The 22921-nt window shown below is 40.4% G+C and overlaps 1 protein-coding gene across 5 annotated transcripts in view; it reads right to left on the reverse strand.

The window, feature by feature from the left end:
• Nucleotides 1-22921, reverse strand: part of LOC6035052 (elongation of very long chain fatty acids protein AAEL008004) — a 109341-nt gene that overhangs the window by 16966 nt on the left and 69454 nt on the right. For 3 of the 5 annotated variants that reach the window (XM_038248634.1, XM_038248633.1, XM_038248632.1), the window contains 6 exons: nucleotides 19894-19989; nucleotides 16858-16940; nucleotides 10558-10665; nucleotides 6588-6668; nucleotides 4650-4733; nucleotides 3026-3082 (listed from right to left, as the gene is read on the reverse strand). In XM_038248634.1, coding sequence (XP_038104562.1) covers nucleotides 3026-3082; nucleotides 4650-4733; nucleotides 6588-6668; nucleotides 10558-10665; nucleotides 16858-16940; nucleotides 19894-19951 — 471 coding nt within the window. In that variant the 5' untranslated portion in view covers nucleotides 19952-19989. The remainder of the gene's footprint in view (nucleotides 1-3025; nucleotides 3083-4649; nucleotides 4734-6587; nucleotides 6669-10557; nucleotides 10666-16857; nucleotides 16941-19893; nucleotides 19990-22921) is intronic. The other 2 variants (XM_038248635.1, XM_038248636.1) reach the window with 2 other exon arrangements.

The following is a 22921-nucleotide window of genomic DNA, read 5'->3' on the forward strand; positions in this document are numbered from 1 at the left end:
TGGCTCACCAAACTAGTTTTTTTTTCTCCCTCTCGCAAAGGTGAGATCGTCGTGACACTGAGAAAAATCAAACCCATTAAATTGCCGGTGGCGCGTGAAATGCATCAAGATTGCGTTCAAGCGCGCGCTCGAGAAGTTCAAAATGTGTGCACGCAAACACTTTTGCGCGCCACTAGAGTGCAGCACTGAGCGTGTCAACATTGGTGTGGCACACTTAAAGTGGCCACTTTTTGGCACCGATTGGGGTTCAGAGTTTGGGTTTAGAGACGTAAATGTTAGAATTTCCAACAATGTATCGAAAATTTGTTGATTTGTTGATAAAAAAAAGAACAAAATAGATTTGCCAAGCGGTCAAGCAACTGTCAGAGCAGGAGGGGGATGACGCTATTGACGAAAGCGAAATTGGCATCCAGCTGTTAATTGGTAGTTTTGTGGCAAACTTGTCTCCAAACAGCGAAACGAGTTTCTTGTCACAGTGTTGCAGATGAGCATCATCAAGTTGTACCGTTTTATGGGGATTTGAGCTTAAGATGAATAAATTTTTTTAAACTTCAATTCCGTAAACTTATTGTTTACTTTTTTGTAAATTGTTTTTTTCCGTGTAGTGAGCAACTGTCAGATTTGACTAAATTGAACTCAACGTTCAACGAAAATTTAATGAATTTAATCAAAATCTGATGCACTTAACCCCCGGTGGTTGGTCACTTTTTCGTTTGACACTTTTTTAGTTTGTACCCCGTTGGTAGGTCAAAGTCAAACTAAAAAGTGCGAACTGTCACTTTTTACACGGCGCTCACGCACACTATTTCTAAGTCGCACTCATTTCTAAGTCGCTTCGGTCTTCGACGAAAACTGAGTGATTTTAAATGAAGGTGTACTCACAAATGAGTTAAGGTAAGAATAGGATTGTCCGGAGGCCTGGTCATCGACCATTAAACAAAGCAACCCCTGTATATTGTTAGATTGACAGTTGATGGAACAATCGAACTGGCACAGCGTTCTGCGTTTACCACTGCGTCCAACGAACAATCTTGTTCTTAGCTTAAGTGTCAGATTTGAGTAAATTTTACACAATTTTTTGCAAATGTGACCCGGATTCCATTTGAATCGGAGTAAATTGAACTTAAATCGCAAATTTGCATATAAAATTTTGAGTGATGCAAAAAATCAATCAAAATTGAATGCACAGTATAAATTGCTGCTCCAAATTAAGCTTTAATTTTGTGATAAAATTTTTCACAATTGATGTTGAAAAAAAGGAAAGGGCATCAGAATGCAAATACCCTAATTTTGTCAACAAGTTTGAATATCCAACAATATCTTTCAAGCTCCACGAAGCTCATTAAGCTCAATTATTGATTGTCATGTCGACCAACCCCACCTAAACCACCCCCAAATGAGAGTAGGTTCCGTTCAGCGAAGAGCTTCGTTCCGCCCGAGGTGATAATAAATTACCACCCTCGATTCGAAATCGACTGGCGTGTTGATTTATGAGAAGGTTCAATATCTCAACCCCAAGCACCCGACTAACCAGGTGTATTCACGGTTTTTATTTCTCTTTGGAAAGGGTCAGTCTTTTCCGATCAGTTGAAGTCGTGGAAAGAAATCCTAAAATCTCAAGATTGGTTTACAAGTTCCATCTGTCAAAATTTGTGTAATACTGTTTCAACGCGATAATTCAAGTCCTGTTTCTAATATTGTAACTGATTAGTACTTAATTGATTCATTATGTTATAATTTTAAAGCATAATTCGTTTTAGTTTAACTCTTTGCAAAATTGTTACGCTGAGAATAAATTTCACGTGTTAATTACATATTATTTCGGTTCCTGTGCTAACTAACATTCCCGTCCCAATCCCCCTCGACATCTTCAAACTGACATGGCGGGCGCCGTTGGTGACCAACGGCTGTTACGTATTCGCATCAGCTCTAGTTTTGATTATCTTGATAAGTTATCTGTTCAGCGCATGCATGCATGCTGTTGATAAAGGAAACATCATTAGATCGTTGATCGGTTGTGATAATAGGTATACGGTTCTGTTCAGCAACGGAGAAGGACATCCATGGGTGGTCTCTCATGCCCATGCTCAAAAAAAAATCTGTCAAAATTTGGGTAAATTTATGCCGTACGTGAATTGTTGTCAGTGAGCGTGCAACGAAGCATGTTTTGCAAAAAATAAACATTTTTTCGCAAATGTTTTCACAGCAATAAGGCGTTCTAGGCCCAGTGAAAAAAATATAATTTAACCCAAAAATGACGAACCTCTCTTCACAGTGTCCTGATCCAAATAATCATCGAGCTCGAGCTGTCACAGCCCTGCGAAGTATGTTGGCTGACATAACGAGCGGCCAGTCAAAAAAAAAACAGCTGGAATTCGCCTGACACCAAACTTTTGCTTTTTTTGTAATGTACACATACTTTGAATGTGTTGGTAAATTTCTGACTAGAAAGCCTTATGAAGTACCCGCTGTCGATCAGTTTTTGACAGTTCGCACCGTAAGAAACACATTGTAGAAAAAAGCAAAAACTGCTCTACGGTGGGTGTTTCATTCACGTCCACAACCGGTCCCAATCAATCAAACTGACATAAAAAATAACGGTGATCGAAAATCATTTAATGCAAATTGGCAATTGCGTCGCGTCCGACAACACGGTGACAATTACGGTCGGTAACGCACACAAGCCGGTAGAGACTTCCTAGTTCACCTGCATCAGAATACGTACGAGCAGTTGAAGATGAAGCAAAGTTGGGTAGCTTAAGTGCAGTTTCTAGCTGTCAAAATTCCACAAAAGAAAGTAGTACACGCTCATGTAAAACCAACTCAGTCTAAAGTTTTTTAAAGGTATTTTTTTCAACAGCTTTGGAAGTTTTTTTTATTTTTTTCTTGAATCGGATTTTGCTTTAAATTCACAAATTTTAGTTGGCTTAAGTTGGCTCGGTATCTATGACATTTAGAGAAAATTACTCAGCTGTAGACAGGCACATTGATTTTTAGGGTAAACACCAAGCAAACCGCTACTCACCGTATCGAAGAACTCTGTGAACTTCGAGAAGTAGTACCACCAACAGGCGTGCACCATCTAGGTAGGTCGTCAAATTCAGCAACATCCAAGTAGTCCAACCGGGTTAGGAGTTCGGATTTTCGTTCGCATTCAGAAGGACGTTTTGTTTTGTTTACACAGCGAGAAAACCAAATCAAGGAAATAAAAATAAAAAAGAAAATCAATTAGAACATTTTTAAAACCATTTACGATTGAGATGATTTTGATGGAGGTTTTTTTTTCTCTTGATGGCGAAACAGGGATCACGGGAGGTTTGGAGACGGAACAAAACATGCCTAAACTGCTGTTCTACAACGCATAAAACAACATAAACAACATCAACATCATGGCAAACAGAGATGAGCTTGAGGATGCTGCAAACTCAAACGGGATGCGAGAGAACAGTGGTACCGTGTTGGGATTTCCTTGTTGTTTACATTTAGCGTGCGGGGTCTGTGTGTTTTCATTGACAGCTGTCAAGCGACACGCGCATCCAAATCAACTCATACAATTGTTGTTTTCAATCAGATTTTGTCAAAAGCAAACCTACTCAGTTTTGAGCATTTAATGTTTTCCACAATTTTGAGTAAAAGCTTCTTGAGTGATTTTGAATGTGCGTGTTTATTTACAATTGCACCAGGTGTCAAATCGACGCTACACGCTTTCAAAAAATCCCAACCGTTCCAGTGCACGGTGATGAAAGGAGGTAGGTAAGGTAGGATAGGACAAAAAGTAGGGTTATGTTGAACCTTTATTGATCCGGAAAAGTGATAACAGGAAGCGTGGGAAAAATGGATGTAGGATAGATTAATTGAGAACACATGGAACACAAAAACACACAAAAAAGACAAACAGAGCAACGAAAGTAGACCGAAAACTGGGTAAAGTGAGGGCAAACTTTGGGTAGCATTTGGGAGCGTTTTTTTTTATATACGCAAGATGGTATTTTGAAGTAGAGTAAAAGTTAAGCGGTTAGTTTTTAGTAAAAAAGCTAGATGATAAATAAGAATTACAGTTAGTTTCAACAGGCAACAGTGAGGGTGAGGTTAGGAGAATGGTTTGAGGTTAGGATTTTTCGACGTTTCACCAATGTGCTTGTGTGAGGCTGAAATGAACCAAAACAACTATTGTTTACATTCTGTGAGCACACGTGAACGAACTGGATGGTCATTAGAGTGGTTTTAAGACATTTTTTGGTGTTTTTCACACTCAAAATTGAAACTGGACGGGTTTGAAGTAACTTGCGTTCTTTTGTTCAGTTTTTTATTAGGATGCTAGGTGAAGGGGGAAGTTGTCAGAATAATCACAGTGTTGAATGTGTGTAGGTTTATTTTTGCGTGTGTAGCACAGTGCGTTACATTGAACTATTTTGTAACGGAACAAAGAAGCGTTTTCATTCTGGCATTCTAAAATAAACACGCGCGTTAGAAATCACTCAGTTTTCATCTAAACTGAACTCATTTCTGAGTAGGTTTGGTTTTGAAGAAAATTGAGTGATTTCAAATGAGAGTGTAGCTAACTTTGACAACTACAGCCAAGTGACGTTTATTGTGAATGTGTGAAACGAGTGTGAGTGGTGTATTTTTTGTTTGACAACTAAACCTACCCTTAACGTTTTAGGGTGGTTACTATAGTCGACTGGCTGACATCGGAAGTTATAATGTCCCGTTAGCCAACCGGATATTCCGATCTGTGGATTGCAATGGAAAGAGAGAAGGAGAGAAAGAGATAAATAGGGGTTTAAGTTGGTTCCGTCCGAAAGTGGATTTTGTTAGCGCTCAAAATGAGCAATTTGTTTGAAAATTGTCGACAGGGTGGTTCTATAAATGGTTCGTAAAAAATAATAAAGTAAGTTTAGCTTCTCAATTGAAAAAAGTAAGAAGAAACAAGAAAACCGTCTATCTTGCGTTAGCAAGCCGTCCATTTGTCACGTTCAAAGTCGTGGTAACGTCAACGAACCTTCTGATGACCATTGATTCAAAAGATTTGTGTATGGTTCACCAACTGTTGTGGTTCCAGATTGTAACGAAATTCCACGGGAGGTTGTTTTGACCTAAGCTTCTGAGCTTCCTTTTTTTGCAAAACAATCTACTGCACAAATCCAGACTAATTCGAAAAAAAAAACATCAAGCAAAACACACACCAAAACAAAAAAGCAAAAGCTTTTGACGTAAGATCAGTTGCAATAAATGTTGAGTGTAAATCACCCAATTATCGCGACAATATCCGGCAATTTCTCAACAAACCGATTTTTCAGTCAAAAACTTTTGCTCAAATCACACGCAAACATTGCTCATCCATCTTTGTACAGCAGCAAACTTCCAAAACAACTTCTTGAATGATGCACGTCCATATTTTTGGAGTTCATACTTACCGCTGCGCGCCAAACCTTTGTTTACCGTAAACACGTGGCCACGCGCAGCTGTCAAATTGTGCCAATCGAATCGCATGCGTAAACAATAACAACAACAACAACTGTCGGTAATGTGATGCAATGTTTTTGTAAACAAAACTAATATGTCAGTATGTAGCAGCTCACACACTACTTGAATTAGGTTCTAAACTAAAAATGTAAACAATAACAACCTTTCAAACTAGTACTGCACTCTCCTCAGGAGTACATCAGTCAACAAGTTTCCGAACACGCTTTGTTCTCCTCACGTTAGTGTGTGTGTGTGTTTATGGATTCTACTACTACGGTTTCCCACCCACTGACAGTTGTGGTGGTAGCGTCGGACGCAGTTGAGGGTGGCTGCGTCCTGCGGGCTGCGTCGTCTGCCTAGGTTTTATCGCTAGGGTTTGGCGCGGCTCCGCTCAAGTTAGTACTCATGTAAGTGTGTTTGTGTGGGGGTTTCTGTGAGTTTGTTTGGGTATGTTGCTAGTAGTGGGTACAACGGGGAATACGGTAGTACTAGAGCACACCACTATTGAAGTATGCACTGGTGGTAGTAGTAGTGGGTTGCTACGGTTCCCGATTGTGCGGCGGGTTTTCCCGTTGCAACCGCCGCCGCTCTGCGACCTCTTCTGGACTACCGAAGGAGGGCGGGGGATGCGAGTGGGTGCAAGTGTGTGTTTGTGGGTGTTGTTTGTTTGTTTTTTTTTTCCGTTTGTGTGTTTGGGTACGAGGTTACACCTGCCGGGATCGGCTTGCCGGCCATGACCAGACCACATGGTTACTGTAAATAGAGGTAAGTTTGGTAAAAAAAAGATACGAGGATTCGTGAGCGCCGTTCGGCCCCCCCGGTTGTCATAGTTTTCCGGGGGTGTGGGAAGCGTGGGCTTCCCCGTTATAGTACTGCGCATTGATGACGTTTGCCGGTGCGAGAGAGGAGAGCGAGCGAGAGGGAAGCGCGGCAGCTGGGTTTGGGGGATGACGACGAGACGAGACGAGAGCTGTCAAACTTGGATTTGGTGGGTACAACCCACCGACGAAGAAGTGTAGTACTAGAATTACGAGGGGAATCCGATTTTGAAACTGGGTGGGTACGGTGAGAGCAGGGGTGGTGGGTTGAACGTGGATGTATGGGCTTCGACGAAAACTTACTCTCATTGCTTGGCCAGTCGTGCCGTGGTCCACTGGCTGGCACCGGAAGCTGTATGTGCCCCACCATCCGCCCATCAGACACTTTATGTTGAAGCAAGTGTGGGTAATTTAGGTGTAAACAAGCGAAAAAAAGAAGAAAAGACATATTGATTTAATGATCGCTGCAAACAGTGTCGATTCTTCCGGATTCTGGCAGCGGATTCTTCCCGAGAAGGTCGACCGTTGATCCCGTACTTTTAATTTCCGAGATAGGCAACAATTGAGCGAGGTAACTGCACTCCGTACAATTCCACAAGGGAGGCCCAAAAGTGAAAGGAAGGTCGGTTGGTCGGATCGTCGTCGCGTAAGTCTTCGAGGGTTGGACGAGGTGCGTCTTGAGTTGGTTCAACAAACGACCATCGACCGGACGATTGATCCGATTGTTGAACCCCAGCAGCAACAAGGTCGTGAAGGTCGGGTAAGTGGCTCGTGAGATCTGGTTTTGGTTGCGCCTTAGGCGGGAAATGCTCCGAGGGATAAGCATCGCGACTGCGTTGTTCAAAGAACGTAAACGCGAAATTGCACAAACAAAACTTGTCAAAAATATGCTCGAACAGGACCTCAAAAGTGGCAAGTCATGCTGATGTGTGAGATATCAAAGGAACATTTGATTAATCGAGTTTGACGTGGTTGAGGGTGCCGATAAATTCAAGTCCTCTTAACGTAAGTGGTTTGAACAAATCTTTAACTTTTTTTCCTTGGCGTTCTAGAATTCGGTGACGGTTATTTACACTTTTTTTCTGCGTTTTCATATTCGGCAAGTCATGATGAATTAGTTTTATTCTTGAATGAAAAGACTTTTTTGCATCTCTCTCTTTTTTCTTTCTTTATTTATTCTTTAATTATCTCATTATTTAGATTTGAGACAATGAAAAAACAAATTCAAATCAAGTATAACTGGCCTTTGATATTTAGACTATTACAAGAAACATTCAAAACACGGACGAACGGACATGACACCAGGAACAAATTTTCTCCAAATTTCTGAAGCAAACTATCACTTGCGCCATCTACATTCGAGTTGTCAAAGTAGCATCAAGCAATTACGCATGATTTCTCAAAATGTCTTATGCAATAATTAATTAAAACATTTAGCATTAGTATGGTGCTAGAAACAGTTTTTCGGCATTAAGTCTGTCTTCATGATTCTATGTAATTTATCATGGATACTAAAATTGCCGAAAATTTTATAGAAACTGTATTTTTTATATAAATTCATATGACCATTTCAAAAATGCCCATGAGTTAGCATCATCCGCTGGCTTTGTTTACGTTTTAAACCACGTGGCGCGAAGATTTTGACATAAGCGATCTCGCTTGCGCAGGTTTTCACCAAGAAGAAGTAAAAGAAAACCTGCTTCACTTTTTGAAACCCCGTGTCATGTCCGTTCGTCCGTGTTTAAAATAAGCCGCATTTGACTCGAGTTGCTCCAAAAACAAAAACCGATAAAACATCAACTTGACTGCTCTCTGTATTCATCTACACTCTACTTTTTGTAGTGGGCCTAAAAAGCCATACACTCTCATTTTCAATCAGTCAGTTTTCGTCAAAATGAAATCTACTCAGAAATGAATTCAACGAAAAGAAGTGGAATTTAACCCGATCAGAGTTAAATTAACCCAAATGTGACAATTGCCCCATTAATCCACTTATGTTTGATTTAGTAAAAACAGAGAGTTTTGAACTGGGTGGCTTTGATTTTTTGCTAACTTTTATTTAAAAATCTGTAATTATTTTTCAAACCAGAGTAACCATGGATGTAAACAAGCATCCTATCCCACTCACACTCAACGCAAACTGTCACTAGAGAAAGTGTGATGGACCGTTTACCGTTTAGTGTGTAAATGTGTTACCTTACTTGAAAACATTGGGAAATGATGTTTCAATTTCAGTTACTTTTATTTTATTTACATTCTACTATTTTCAATTCAGTTAGATTGTTTAACTAAAAACCATGTGGACATTTTTTAAGAAAGAGCAAAGGGGTTGCCAGATTATTTTTCATTATCTTTTACAAATTTTCAAAAAATATGTCTAATTGAACAGAAATGTCTAAAACCTATCCAGAAATTTACTGCTTCAAGTTATAGTTTAATGTACCCTGAAAAAAATCCTGTGCAGACATAAACCATAAAAGCTTGTGTTTGGGCCTGGCAGGGCGTTGTAGGGGGAAAAATTTGTATTTTTTTGCGAAAAAAAAAAAATTAAAAATCACTCCGAAAAATGAGCCAAAATTTTGGCAATCCAAACTGATGCATGCGGAATGTAGACCATTTCTCGGAGAACATTTTCCGTTTTTAAACATTCAATTTATGTCCACGTAAAGCCGAGATATTTGCATTTTAGTAAACAAAACGTGATGATTTTTTTTTTAAATTCTTAGTATGAAAGCGTTTTTAACACAAAACATTGGCTACTATGATTACAAACGAGAAGGTAACATTTCATGAAAAAAAACATGATATGCTCTAGCAGTGTGATGTAGAATATGGGATTTTTTTTAAAACCTCGTTCCACAAGCTGAATATCGTTCTCTAAAATGTTTTGACTATCTGGACCAATTATGAGCAAATCGGTTAACATTTCTGGAGTTTTTTTTTGAAAAGGACCAATAAACCAAATTTTCAGTTTTTGCTTTTTGGGTGTTTTTCAATACCCCTGACTCAAGGCGGCTCTAAAAACACCCAAAAAGCAAAAACTGGAAATTTGGTTTATTGGTCCTTTTCAAAAAAACTCCAGATTTACCCATTGATACTCAAAATTGTTGTTTGAATGAGAAAAATCTAAAAAAGTGTATGAAAAACTCAATTGGCTTACGGGTTTATCTGCAAAGTGCGCTAATTCCATCCAAAGTATTTTGAAATCGTTTTTCAGCATAATTTTTCAAATACTTTACAGAACTGTACCAGAAGAACCAGAGAACCCAATTGAATTGTTTTAAAATTTAAAGCAGAAATAACCTGCACAAATTTTAGTTAAGAACACTAATAATGAAACTGAACATGTTTTTGAAGTTTAAAAAACAACATATTTCAAAAAAAAAATAACGGTTGCAATAACTGCTGTTCAACTAGTTTGACAGCTGGAAGATAAATGGCATAGAATAACATAGAATTTTTTAAGAGATGCAAAAATATCAATTAAAATTGGTTGAATTGGTTGATTGGTAGAAAATTTGTCAAAAAAAAAACTGATCTTTGTGATTTTCAATGGATTAGCTTTTTACACATGTTTACACTTCACGACACCTTGTCCGCCAAGTCGCCGCCAACTTTGTCATAACTTTTGCGTCAAAACTGCCCAGCAGTTGTTGTCACCCGTCGATACAACCCCGGAAGTGTCGAGTCAGTCACGATTGAAGAAAATTCTAAGCATCGTTCATTGGAGAGGAGCGCGTCTCTTGTTTACCGCACTTCAAGACCTAATAGCTAATCATCTTTTTTTTTTCGTCGATCGCCGATCAACAGAAATTTTTCCATTCGCGTCGTCAACATCACACTTGCACCTCTCTGATTTCTTCGATTTCTGGCTTTTGAGACGGGGTAGAATCTCAAATGTTTGTTCAACTTCAAGTGGGGTAAGTCCGTGGGCATGCAGGTAAGGAGACGAAAAACAACAACACACATTCAAAGAGGAGATTTGAGGGGTGTTTACCCTCTTCAAATCACTACAAATCACAGGAAAGTTGTTACAAGGTTGCACAAAAAAAAAGATACTTTTGTTACGCGCGGTAAGATCGGGGTTCTGCAGTTGCAGGTTCGGACCAATCGAACCGACATGCCTTAGCGTTAAAAGGGGTCGCACACAATTTTTTCGTCAGTTGTTTTCTTGAGTCGAGGTGTCAACATCGGGTCGTCGCTAGATAACAGTGCTAGAGATCATCGTTAGCTTTAAAACACACTGTTGCAACAGGAGCAACGGCAAAATTACCTCGTAGAATAACCAGGCACTGAACACGACTTGTACGAAGTTATAGACTATGAGGGTGTTTTTAAGCTGGAATGGTTTGCGGTTCTCCATGAGCCTTGGACCCACGACCTGGAAAAGAGAGGGGAAAGGAAAAGAAAAGGTTAGGTTTTATTCAAGCAAACGGGTTAATTCGACGTTGAAATGCCATGCGTCCTCACGGTTTGTCATGGGCAGGGATGTTTCGATGGAGACGCATGGTCACTGTCAATAAAAATGTCAAATGTGGAAAAATGAAAAAAAAAGTTGATAATTTTTTAGTTACTTTCAGGCAGATTTCATTAGAACAGGTCTGAACTAAACCTTTTCCGGAATGATTAATAAAAACTTTATGTTTACTGTTTTGGGAGATTCAAGAATACGATAGGATAAATTTCACTTGAAATTTTAAATTTAAACATAAATCACCCATAAATTTATGACAAGTATCAAATTACTTAGAAGGTTCGTTTATAATGAAATCTGAGGGTAACCATCGAATCAAAAGGCTATAAAATCAAGCTTAAGGCACTTCTCCAATTTAAAATAAGTTTAATGGAAGCATTATGAGCTCATAACAGAGTTTTCTGATCTCCAAGTTTGATGGCTGTCTCGAAATTGTCTCAAATAAATGATAGTGTCCAAATTCATAGACAGGGTTGCCAGATGTTTCATGTTTTGACTAATTGAAAATAAAACAATAACATTTATAAGCAAAACAACCGAGTTTTTTGATGGTTGTATTAGTGACACATTTTCAATAGAAACAGGTTTGCCAGAGCATCAATAATTGCTATTCTTGAAATTATTTTCACGTTTAATAATTCGAGCCAAACATTTCATTAGGGCACAAAACCAAAAACCACGATTTGAGAAAATTGCTGGCAAAAAGTGGGCAACACATCATTATTCTCAACTCAGCTTTAATGCTTCTTTATTTATGTTGGTTTTCACAGTAAATCTCATAATTTGACAAAAAATCGCGTTTTCGCGGCCCCTTTATTTTTTTTCAATAGAAAATTGTTTGCTATAAATCTGATCTGAGCCGGGACCCGAGGTGTAGGGGTAAGCGTGGATGCCTCTCACCCAGTCGGCCTGAGTTCAATCCCAGAAGGTCCCGGTGGCATTTATCGAAAAATTATCAAAAATTAAAAATTATCAAAGTTAAAATATATAGTTAAATTATACGACTTACGGTATCTAAATTTATCTGGAACATGTTTAGGGTTAGTGAAATTTCACGATTTCGCGGACAGCGTGAAATCCGTGAAATTTGGCTTTTCCGTGAAATCCCGTGAAATTTTATGTGTGTGTGAAACTGTAACGATTTTTCTCAAAATGATTTATCAAACTCAAATAAGAGTAAAATTAATCTTATGAAATGCTGTGCGAGTGAATACCCTTGTTTAATTACAAATATAGGGTCAGTGATTTTTGAAGATTTCGTGGACGGCGTGAATTCGTGAAATTTATCAATTTTCGCAAATATTTTTTTCAAAATAACGACATAATAAATATTTCATCCATATAGACTATTTATGTAAATTGTATTTGTTTACAATTGAAAAGCTTGAAGAATTTCTCAAATTTTAAGAAACTAACTAAGTTTAGTAATATTTTCATTTGCTGTAATAAAAATTTAACTGCTGTTTTATTTAAAAGGTATAGTTTCATAAGACATTAAAAGAATCAGGATTGGTTTTATTCAAATTAAAATGAAGAGTATTTTTTATCTTTGAAATCAACTTTAAAAAAATCTGATTTTTCTGAGTCCTGTTTTATTTTAACGATATTTGATTATTTGGGTAGATGATTTTAAACAATACTCCTTTTTTGTTTTTGTTTTCATTTTGAATAGAAATTTCGATTTCGTTACAAACATATTAATTTTGCTTAATTTTTTAAAATTTAAATTTGGAATGGGGTGATGAAAACCTTGAAATTTTGTTTATTTTTTTTTATAAACAAATTATTCAACCCATTTTGGCTGGACATGATAGTTCAATAAATGAGAATACGCATACCCTACACTTTGTTTCAAAATATATATTATATATAGAGCCCACCCATAAACCTGGTGGATTTTTTTTTGAAAATTAGGAGATGTTTTTTTTTGTGTCAGGTTCAAAATTATTGAAATTGTTTATAGTTTATTTAAATAATATATAATGAAACATAAAAAGCAGTTTCTGTGATTTAAACCTAAGATTTTCAGAGTTATTTAAAACTTTTTTCACGTTCCGCGAAATTTGCGTGAAATTTGGTGTTTAGAAATTAAGGTCCCCGTGAAATTTGCAATTTTCGAGCGTGAAAAATCACTAAGCCTAAACATGTTATTACACATATCAAGATTTACTGATAAATCATTTTTGAGCATAGTCCGACATAATTTTACAATATGAGTCATTCCTAATAAATTTTAAAAGTTAAAAAATCAGTGACAGTGTCATTTTTTTTTCAAACTTATCAAAACTTTCGCTTGATACTCGATTCCGCGCACAAATTCCAATCGCAGCAACCCAGTCGCCCTCGTCTGCCCGACCGGCAGCCCTCTATCGGTTAAGGTGAAATTAGCCAATCGCACGGCGCAGGTTGACCTTAAACCACTTTTATTCGTTTCTCTACTGGTTTTACAACTATGCTACGACCCCTCCGTCTCAGTCTCAGCTGTTCCAGCGCACGGGTCCCTATGTATATGGGACCGGTTCTCGGCATCGGCAACGTCATCTATGTCGGATTTGTAGAAGTACAGTGAAACCCCGTTGGTTTGACGATATAATTAATAAGTATAATTTTGACCAATCTCTTACAAAAATTGCAAAAGTAAAATCAAAACAAACAATTTTAATGGTGCTTATAACACAACCGATTCGTATTGCTTTGAAGCCCTTGTCAAATCATCAGGTTTCTCCTGTATTTCTAAGATAGCTTGCGCCGTGCCTAAAGATTATATCATCGCAGCGTCGCGTCGCGTATCCACAAATCTATAATCGACCGGCCTTTGAAGGCTGCACCAGCAACAACAATAACAACAATGTTACAGCAAACGTCAATGGGCGGCCAAAGTTGGCAGGTTTTGTTTTGCATAGGCAATTTTCAAGGTGAGCACGTCGAAAGCGTGATTGAAATTTCGACCATTTGCCAAATTTTACCCCGCTGGAACGTCAAAATGGCAGTAGGCCATCACGGTTGAACCGGTTGTCCTTAAAAAATTACAGTGCTTGCTGTCAAGTTGACGTTTCCCCTCAACAATGGCGATAAAAGCAACCATTTGACATTTCTCGGAATGGAAAGTCAAGTTTTCCTTAACCCGCGGGAATCGCGGGTGCGTGTCGGTAGTATTTTTCCACCTTACATAATCGCTCACACAAGCAAAATACATCACAAAGTGCTTAATTAACGCAAGGAAACGAAGATGATCATTGTTACGAGATTTCCGCGTCCTATATTGCGCGGCGGTGCCCTCAACCTTGCGAAATTCCTCGGCGCCGAGCGTTGAGAGTTCATTATTGACCGACACCCCAACTGGTTAACGCACCAACAAACACTGCCGATCATGATAGGTGAATTAACTGCGCAGCGATAATGAGATGCTGCAAAAGCTTTTTTCAATTAATGAATTCCATGTGTGAGTGGTGTGGTAACCCTTGGTCAGCCCGCTAACTGTCAGGTTGACAGATAACGGCAGTTGAGAACTGTCATTCTTGGCAGTTAGGGTTGAACCGCTTCACAACAATTGTCTATCAGAACTTTTTCAGAATTCTAATAGAACCGGTTTATAGAACCGTTTCAATCCCAGTGAGAGCCAAGGGTTAAGCGCCCTTATCTAACCTCACTCATCGCTCACAAAACTAAAACGGAGGGTTCGTCGCCGCTTGTCGGCCATTGTGTGCCGTTCAACTCTCATTACAGGTTCTAATGGGCACCGGTACTGTCGCGATATGATGAGGGTACCAGGGACTAATTGTTTTGCTAGCAGCAGCAGCAGCCACTTAGAACACCCTCTCGTCTTGAAAAATTTGCCTAGTTGACCGATAAGTGTAATTGGTACCTGCGGCAACGACGACGACGACGCCGGCAGAACCTGTCCCCGCGAAGGGGAGTTGCTGTGTTATTCAAGAGATGATGGGCTAACCGGGTCTCTTGAAAGGGGTTAATAATAGCGGTGGGTGCGATAGGAATGACCGGGTTACGGTTGACGTTTAACGAGGACGGGTTTGACCGCGAGTTAATTGCAGACCGTGCCACCGGTTAACCGGTTGGTCAGGAATTTCAAAGTCATTAACGGCCTGGGTTACATGACAAAGTATCGCGCTGTTGACGTCAGCTGTTTCAATGTAGAGAACCGGTTCTAATTCTGACAGCTCGAACCGGTTCGCGCTTCTAAATTGTAAACAAAAGCTTGTCACAAAGCATCTTTGCAAGTCTTTTTTGTCAAAAGTAAACAAAGACCACTTGCCAGCAACCTAATTTACAATAATGACGCCAAGTCTGTCGAAATCCGCAACCTCGGGTTTGAAGTTTCTCTCGCGGCCAAAATCTTTTGTCCGTGGTCCTCCTCTGCTCTGCTCTGCTTGGCGTGGCGATCACGTGTGCGGTTTCGCGGTTCTCAATCAAGAGAGCCAAGCTCGGCCTTCCACCACGCGATCTCAACGCAGACTAGATAAACAGATGTTTGGTGTGGCGGGCAGTTGGTTCAGTTTCCGCGGGCAACCGCAAACGTCAAACTTTCGACATCGCCGGGTTGCTGCGAAACGCGATTAACCTTTTTCGGAAATGTTATTGTTGCGAGCGCGCACACCTGGCCTTTTTTCGTACATGAACCATCAGCTGATTGTTGTACTGGTGTGTTCTCACTCGTTCGAGCGAACTGGCGATCGTGCGTTCTGTCCAAAACATTTGATTTATAAAAGTTCTTGCCGGAAATTCACCGCTTCAGTTGAAGGTTCAAACCTGTTGGAATGATTTCACCTTTTGGGCGTAACGTCTTGAATACTTCTAAAAAATGAATAAATGGAGGAAATGTCAGATTCAAGTGGATTCCAAACAAATCTTGATAAATTTTACTCAATATTTGTTGAACTCTTAGTGAAATTAACTAAAATTTGACATTTTCGCAATAGAGTTATCTACGTGCGCATGTATTGCGTGTACGTACACGAAAAAGATTGAGGTTCAATAGAGCTATCTAAGCCCGATCTCACGCACACTAGCTTACCATTTGTTTTTGCTGGCGGGTACAAATTTTAACCTAAAAATCCATCGTGTACGTACACACAATACATGCGCACGTAGATAACTCTATATTGTACCAGCCTGCAAAACAAATGGCGTGCTAGTGTGCGTGGGAGCGAGCTTAGATAACTCTATTTACTCATTTCTTATTGGGACGGATTAAAAAAATGAGTAATTTTGAATGAACGTGCACCAAACTGTCAAAACGTCAAAGCACGCCGACAAAGATCAACCCCGTCAAAAATCGAACCGGTTGGTATTCTGCCAGTGTGTGAAAGGTCCGTTACTTGTTCTGTTGATATTTTGAACATGCTTTCAGTGTCCATCCAGGTACAATTTGTTATAGCTTGGTCCTGTTCTGTCAGCATTTGGTTAGATTCCTGCCGGTCCGTCACGACTGGGTGCAAAGTAAACAAACAGGGGACGCACATGAAACTTCGTAGTAAACAAACAGGGGACGCACATGAAACTTCGAAATCATTATTGTGCTACTCAAATTGTTAAAATTAACATAATTCACGCGTATTAAATCACTTCCGCTATCTAAAAATAACTGGTTAAAAATTACCCCGAAAACTTAATGAACTTGACCCAACGAAAATTTGACACGTGTCAAATCGAAACATAAATATATTAATTGATGATCAGCTGGTTTAACGGGTTTAACCTCGAAAAGGGCCTAAACCAACCGAAATAAATTAGCATAATTTTTTGACCACAAACAAAACAACAACAACCTGAGAAAAATCTCACCCTTGAAACGTGTAATTCACTCACGAATAAGCGTGAGCGTTAGCGAGTGAGAGTGAGATGCACTCAATCCTCCAACCTCCTCCACGTTTGCTTTGTTTGTTTGTTTGCTTGTGTTGTGGCCGTGTTGCACTGCGGAATGTGAACCGGAAGGTTAAGGTGAAGTCCACGAGTCCGCGCGCGCAAATCAGGTTTCGAAAGTCAAGGTCAAGGTCATCGGTATCGGTGTAAGATATTTTTGTTTATGGTTATGTCCAAGCGGTTACGATCAGTTCGACAGTTAAGGGTGGTGGTACTTACTTTGACTAAATAGACGTATCCTAAACATAACGCTAGTGTGGGAAGGGGCGATGACATGAGGGGCCAATCTCGCGTCCGCGGGTCTGAAAAGAGAATGAAAATGATTGAGATTGCATAAGAGTGTAGCAAAACGTCATTTGTACACTTTGAAGTGATCTGCCTAACTTGTTTGTTTTCATGGCAATTTTACCAAAACAAAACGTCAACTAATCATAAAGTTACGCCCTTCCGAGCATTCTGAATAACCTCTTTTAATCAAATTACCATAAACGAAAACTGACACTCGACGCGGCTAACAAAGCCGATGGGTTCCCAAATTGTTTATGACTCCCCTTTAAAGCGCTCGTTACGCACGCGGCGGCACCTCCCCCATGGAAATCTCGCATACAGAATCATAAATGATAATTATCCGAGCTGCTCTTCGCCGCCACCGTCTGACACCACCAGCCGTCTGAGGGTTAGGAAGGTGAGTTACAATTCCCACACCCATAGCAAACCCCGCCGGAACAAAGACCTCCACACAGAAAGCTCAACCGACCAGCTAATTGGGGTGCTAAGTGAGCACTCGATTCTGATGCGCGGTGGTTGTTTACATTGTGCGAAAAACGGTACGGCCCGTTGCGTCATAGAGAGAATGTCCCCGTCGCGGAGCTGTCAAAATTTTAGATACAAGATTTGAAGTTTTCTTTTTGGGAAATTTGACCGACCGGACAACCCGGTCGACCATTTGACAGTTCGTTCAACATCGTTGTCAAAATGTTGTTTTTATTATTGTTGCACGCTGCACTGTAACAAGTGATAATTTGATTAATCGCTAGATTGGATTGCGCGTGTTTAAAAAAATGTTAGCCGGTTTTTACAACTCCCACAATCGTCAGCTCTGACAGGTCGTGGGAAAATCAGGAAATATCACCACAATGGGGAAAATTTTCATTGGTTTATGATCGGTCCATATAGTCGTGCAATTCTGACGGAAAGTACCGCTTTAAAGGGGCTCTTGTTAAAGTCACAAGAGACGCGTACGTTCCGTCCTCTTTGCGATGTGTCGCTCCGTATGAGTGAGCTCTCATGTAACACTTGGTGTAATTGATATTATTAAGCGATGTTAATAATAAAGTTTTGCCGACGACGACGATGAGGGGTTTGAAGGGGGTTTCCACACAGTCGGCGATTGCTAGAAGTCAAGAAGAAAGACATTCGACGAGGGGTTTGCCAACTTGCAAAAGCTTGACAGTTCCACGGATCTTACTAACCGAAACGTCAACAAGTAAAATCTGGCAGTTTGGCAGTTGGCATGCTCACTCGAGTAGAATGTCGAGTTAAATTTTCAGAACTCTAAACTAAATACACGCAAAGTTATAACCCTTGCAAAATGCGAGTTGAAGCAATCGCTAGCCCCTCGACCCGCTTCTACTTCATGACTTCCGACTGTGTCGTCGCACAACACTTTATGCTCGTACCATACAAGTTCTCTCTCCCTCTTCTCCTCTAATCTAACCCGATAATTTCCTCAGGGAAGAAGGCCGGAGTTTGCTCGGGGGATTTCCCTTATTGCCATTCTGCAAACCTTCGCTGCGGGGGAGCCAATATCGATGTGGTGACCATTTCTGGTTATGGAACCAACCGGGAGAGTGTCAACAGGTCAACGGCACCACTTGTTGAAGTTGTCCGTCCCCATTTATGGTCGCCCCTGTTGCATCGTCCGGGCCGCGAGACGGTCGGACGGAAGTTGCTCAACTTGGTGCGAGGTGATTTATAGCGACTTTAGACTTTAATATCTCTCGGGGTGTAAGCGACATCAGCTGATGTGACAGACGCGTTAATCTGCTGCGCTGCTGATAACGCAGGGATTGTAACGTGATTTTGATAAAAAAATCACCCGGTAAGAAATTGCCTTAACTATTGCTTGTAGGGCCGACATCAGTTATAAACGGCTCGATGTCAGGCAAACTGACAGCTATTTGTTTACAATTAGTATTTATTCACGGCATCATTCTTGAAGAACGCAACGCGAGAGAGAGTTTCTAAACGTGTTGTAAACAAATAAAATAAACATTAGGTAAAATTTATACTCCTAACCTCAACTTTATCTTTATTGAAGAAAATTATAACGCATGCTGCCGCTGATAAGCAAGTTCCAGCTAATGTTTTCAGCATTTCCACCGTAGGACATGGCCAAACAAATAAACAAACAATGGCCACAGTCACGCGACCGTTCGCGCTCACAAAACGTCAACGGTATCATTAGTAAAAGTGGACCGGTGGCCAAGTGAGACACTTTCGTCCAGCACAAATCGGGCGCTTGGCTGTGCCTTGAGCGAGAAATTTATCGCAAATATTCTCACTACGATGATTGTCGCATCAACACATAGAAGCCCTAGAAGTGTTGGAAAATTTTACGTAGGTAATGTCACTACCCGTGTTTGGTTTGGTTGCCAAGGTAAGAAATGTTTCTGTCTTGACATAATTCTTATAATTTTCTGTATTTGTTTAGACATCCTTTGAAGGATCTTCTTATTATGATTGACAGCTGTCAGATTCCGTCACATGCTCTGCGTGCCAACCGGAGCTTTGTTTATAGATCTTCCAAAAGTGTCATTTGCATACTTTGACAGCACGAAATGAGTCATCCCAGGTTGTCCAAACGAATGTAGCATCACTATACATCTATGGTAATTTTTCAAAAGAGTGTAACCCTTTTGTATTAAAAAATTTCAACAATTTAGTAATTAAAAATGCTTTAATATGATTGAAAAGCTTAAATCTGCTGTTAAAAATTTGAAAATGTCTTCTTTTGCTTCGAATTCGACATGATACAGATAAAATGCAGATTTATTTTTAAGAAAATACAGATTTCCCATAAAATAATCTGGCATCGTTGCCTCAACCATTCAAATGTTCTTATTTTAAGGCTCTGGAAGGCGTCATTCCCGATCGGCTTTTTGGCGGCCATGTTTGTTTTAGACAAAAACATTCAAATCTTGAATTAGAATGTTTCAATCAAAAAATGGTTTTCTTTCCGTGTTTAGAACTCACCTGAATATTTGTCCATGTAGTGGTGTATGCTGTCGATGTACTTCATGATTAAGGCCATTTTGTGTGTGTTTGTTTGTTTGTGTTTGCTTAACTAAACTGTAAAGAGAAAGAGAGAGTGAGAAAATCTTGATTAGTTGAAATTTATTAATTTTTTAAAAGAAAATTATGTGTAAATAAGGATTTTAAACAACTCCAGCTTTAAGAATGAAATTATATAAATAATAGGATGTAACAAAAATGACTTTTTGGCGGGCATTTAAGGGTTTGTTCCGGTGGGCATACTAAGCCCAAATCCAAAATATGAGCTTGATTGGACGTAACAGGAGCTGGCGCTCCGCCCTTCAATTTTAAATGGGATTTAACCCGTAAAAAAAGATTTTTTCAAAGATGTCACTTTTTGAGGCATTTTGGCCACTGAAGCGTTTAATTCCAACATCATTGGCGTGTAGGCCAGATCCTTGCGCATCTTTTAGTATATATAACATTGAAATTTGGAGCACCCTGGAGCTCGGTATAGACCTTCAAAGTTTGGTATTTTTTCGAAAAATCGGTCCCGGCAAAAAAGATATGCGTCGCGCCTCGCGACGCCCTAGACGCCATTTGATTTTGCCGGGGCCGATTTTTCGAAAAAAATGCCAAACTTTGAAGGTCGTTACCGAGCTCCAGGATGCTCCAAATTTCAATGTTATATATACCAAAAGATGCGCAAGGATCTGGCCTACATGCCAATGATGTTGGAAATAAACGCTTCAGTGACCAAAATGCCTCAAAAAGTGACATTTTTGAAAAAATCTTTTTTTACGGGTTAAATCCCATTTAAAATTGAAGGGCGGAGCGCCAGCTCCTGTTACGTCCAATCAAGCTCATATTTTGGATTTGGGCTTAGTATGCCCACCGGAACAAACCCTTGAATGCCCGCCAAAAAGTCATTTTTGTTACACTCTAACAAGGGGTAGGACAGTGAGTGATTTTGAGAAAAAATGAATAGAATTGAGTAACATTGAGCCACGCACGTTTTTCAGAATTTCTCAATCTTCACCATGATTTTCACAAACGACGTAACAAATTTTGACATTGACATTTCAACATTTCTGACACTGACAACTTGCAAAACACAAAAACAGCGGAAGTGTAATTTTTTGTAACGACTCAAAAAATCGACGAATAAACTCCTGGTTCTTAGGTTCTTAGCGACGATTCCGTGACATGAGGTAGGTTGTTTCAAGAGAAATGCCACCTTCATAGAACTGTGTTGAATAAAGATGATTTTTTTTTCAGATGGCAGCGGGGCGAATACAGCCAAACAAGTACAAAAAATAAAACGAACACGAAAGAATGTTAGCAGAAAAAGATGAAATACATTCCAGCTAGTTGGGCCATCGGGACCAGTAGTATTGCACCTCCAGCGGAACGACCCTGAACATGACGCAAGAATTTGGACTCGAAATACTGGAAGAGATCCATCCAATCCTTATCTGAAAAGTCCACGGGGCAACCGGCAGAATAGAAGGAGAAGTAGCCAGCTGCTGCTTCCGGCACGGGTGAGAAGAAGAGCTGATGAGAAGAAACCGGCCGCCACCGAGAGGAAGTCAGCTGAGAAGTGTCCGGCTGCCAAGAAAGCTGCCAAGAGGCAAGAAGGCTCCGGTAACTGCTCCAAATATCGAACCGGCCAAAAAAGGAACGACTGCCGCTGCTGGCAAAACGGTTCCGACGTCGGCTTTATTCAAAAATAGGTTGCTAATGCCACCGCCAATGACAAGAACACTGCGGCCGCCGCCAAGAAGCATGCCCCGAAGAAGACCGTTTCCAAAAGGGTGCCAAGAACGAAATCGTCCGGATGATGAACATTACTCGCGCGGAAACGACCAAAACTCCGCGAATGGGCTTTCCCGGACAGGATGACGTTTCAGCCAGAGAGCTGGTGACAGCTGCCAACGTCGTCGGTCGGAAAGTTCCAGGTGATGCTGACCAACGAAAAGCAGGTCCGCGGAATCGGCGCTTTAATCACGCTGCCGGGCGAGTAGAAACGCAAGGTGCTGAAAAAGCCGCCGGTGACACTGGAGGTGCTGTCCCCAAGAAGGAACTTACCAAGAAAGTCGCCGCTTCCATGGGTAACAAGAAGGCCATCTAGGCCAAGGAGCAGAAGGGTACCGCTAAGATTAGTGTCGTCGCTCTGCCAAGGGTTCAGCAAAATAAATAAATAAATACAAACACACCATGAAAAACGCATCAATCGTTTAATTAGTCTCAATAGCGTCATCACCAGACTTGATGAACTATGGATGATCTTCTGTGGACTTCCCGGAACGACGAAAGACCTTCTCCTTGCTCCTTGATGTGGCAGCACTAGGGTGTAACCGTTGGAGATCTGACCGGGGTGGTAAATCACGATGACCTGGGCGGTGAGTTCTCTGAGTCATCGGCGACAATCCACGACGCAGTTTCCCTGACGGACACGGCCTCCCGCAAAGCTTCCTGGTGCATTCCGACGGACTTGACATCAGCGGTCAGGTATACCGAGGAGAAGACGAAGACGATACCGGGCTTGTCTACACCGGTTTCCGTTTTTGTTCAACCAATTTTGTTGACGTCCTCCAGGGGCAGATGCAGGGGCTTTTCGGTGGGACCGGTCGGTGTCAGGATGCAGATGCATCCATAGTCTCGAACAGTCTCGAATTCACCGGTAGCGGCGGCGACGATCAGCATGGCACAATCCGTAACAGGCGGAAACTGTTGATTCCGGGTTTCGTTGACTGATGGCAGCATCGTGGCGTGAAAATATTTCTAATGTAAATAATTGTAAACACGCTTGATTGACAGAATGTTTATTCACAAATTCCGCAACTCGGTGAAGAAAAAAAAATATGAGGAAGATTGAGTAACTTTGAGCCACATTGAGTAATTTTGTAAAATTGAGTGACTCAGTTACTCTGTGTCCTACCCCTTGCACTCTAATAAATAATCTTTCCTCATAAAATTTGGTTCAACGAACACGAAGCAGGAAATGATAACCCACGATTTCGGTTTT

This window comes from Culex quinquefasciatus, chromosome 1 (assembly GCF_015732765.1).
Source record: "Culex quinquefasciatus strain JHB chromosome 1, VPISU_Cqui_1.0_pri_paternal, whole genome shotgun sequence".
In the NCBI taxonomy this organism is placed as follows: Eukaryota; Metazoa; Arthropoda; class Insecta; order Diptera; family Culicidae; genus Culex; species Culex quinquefasciatus.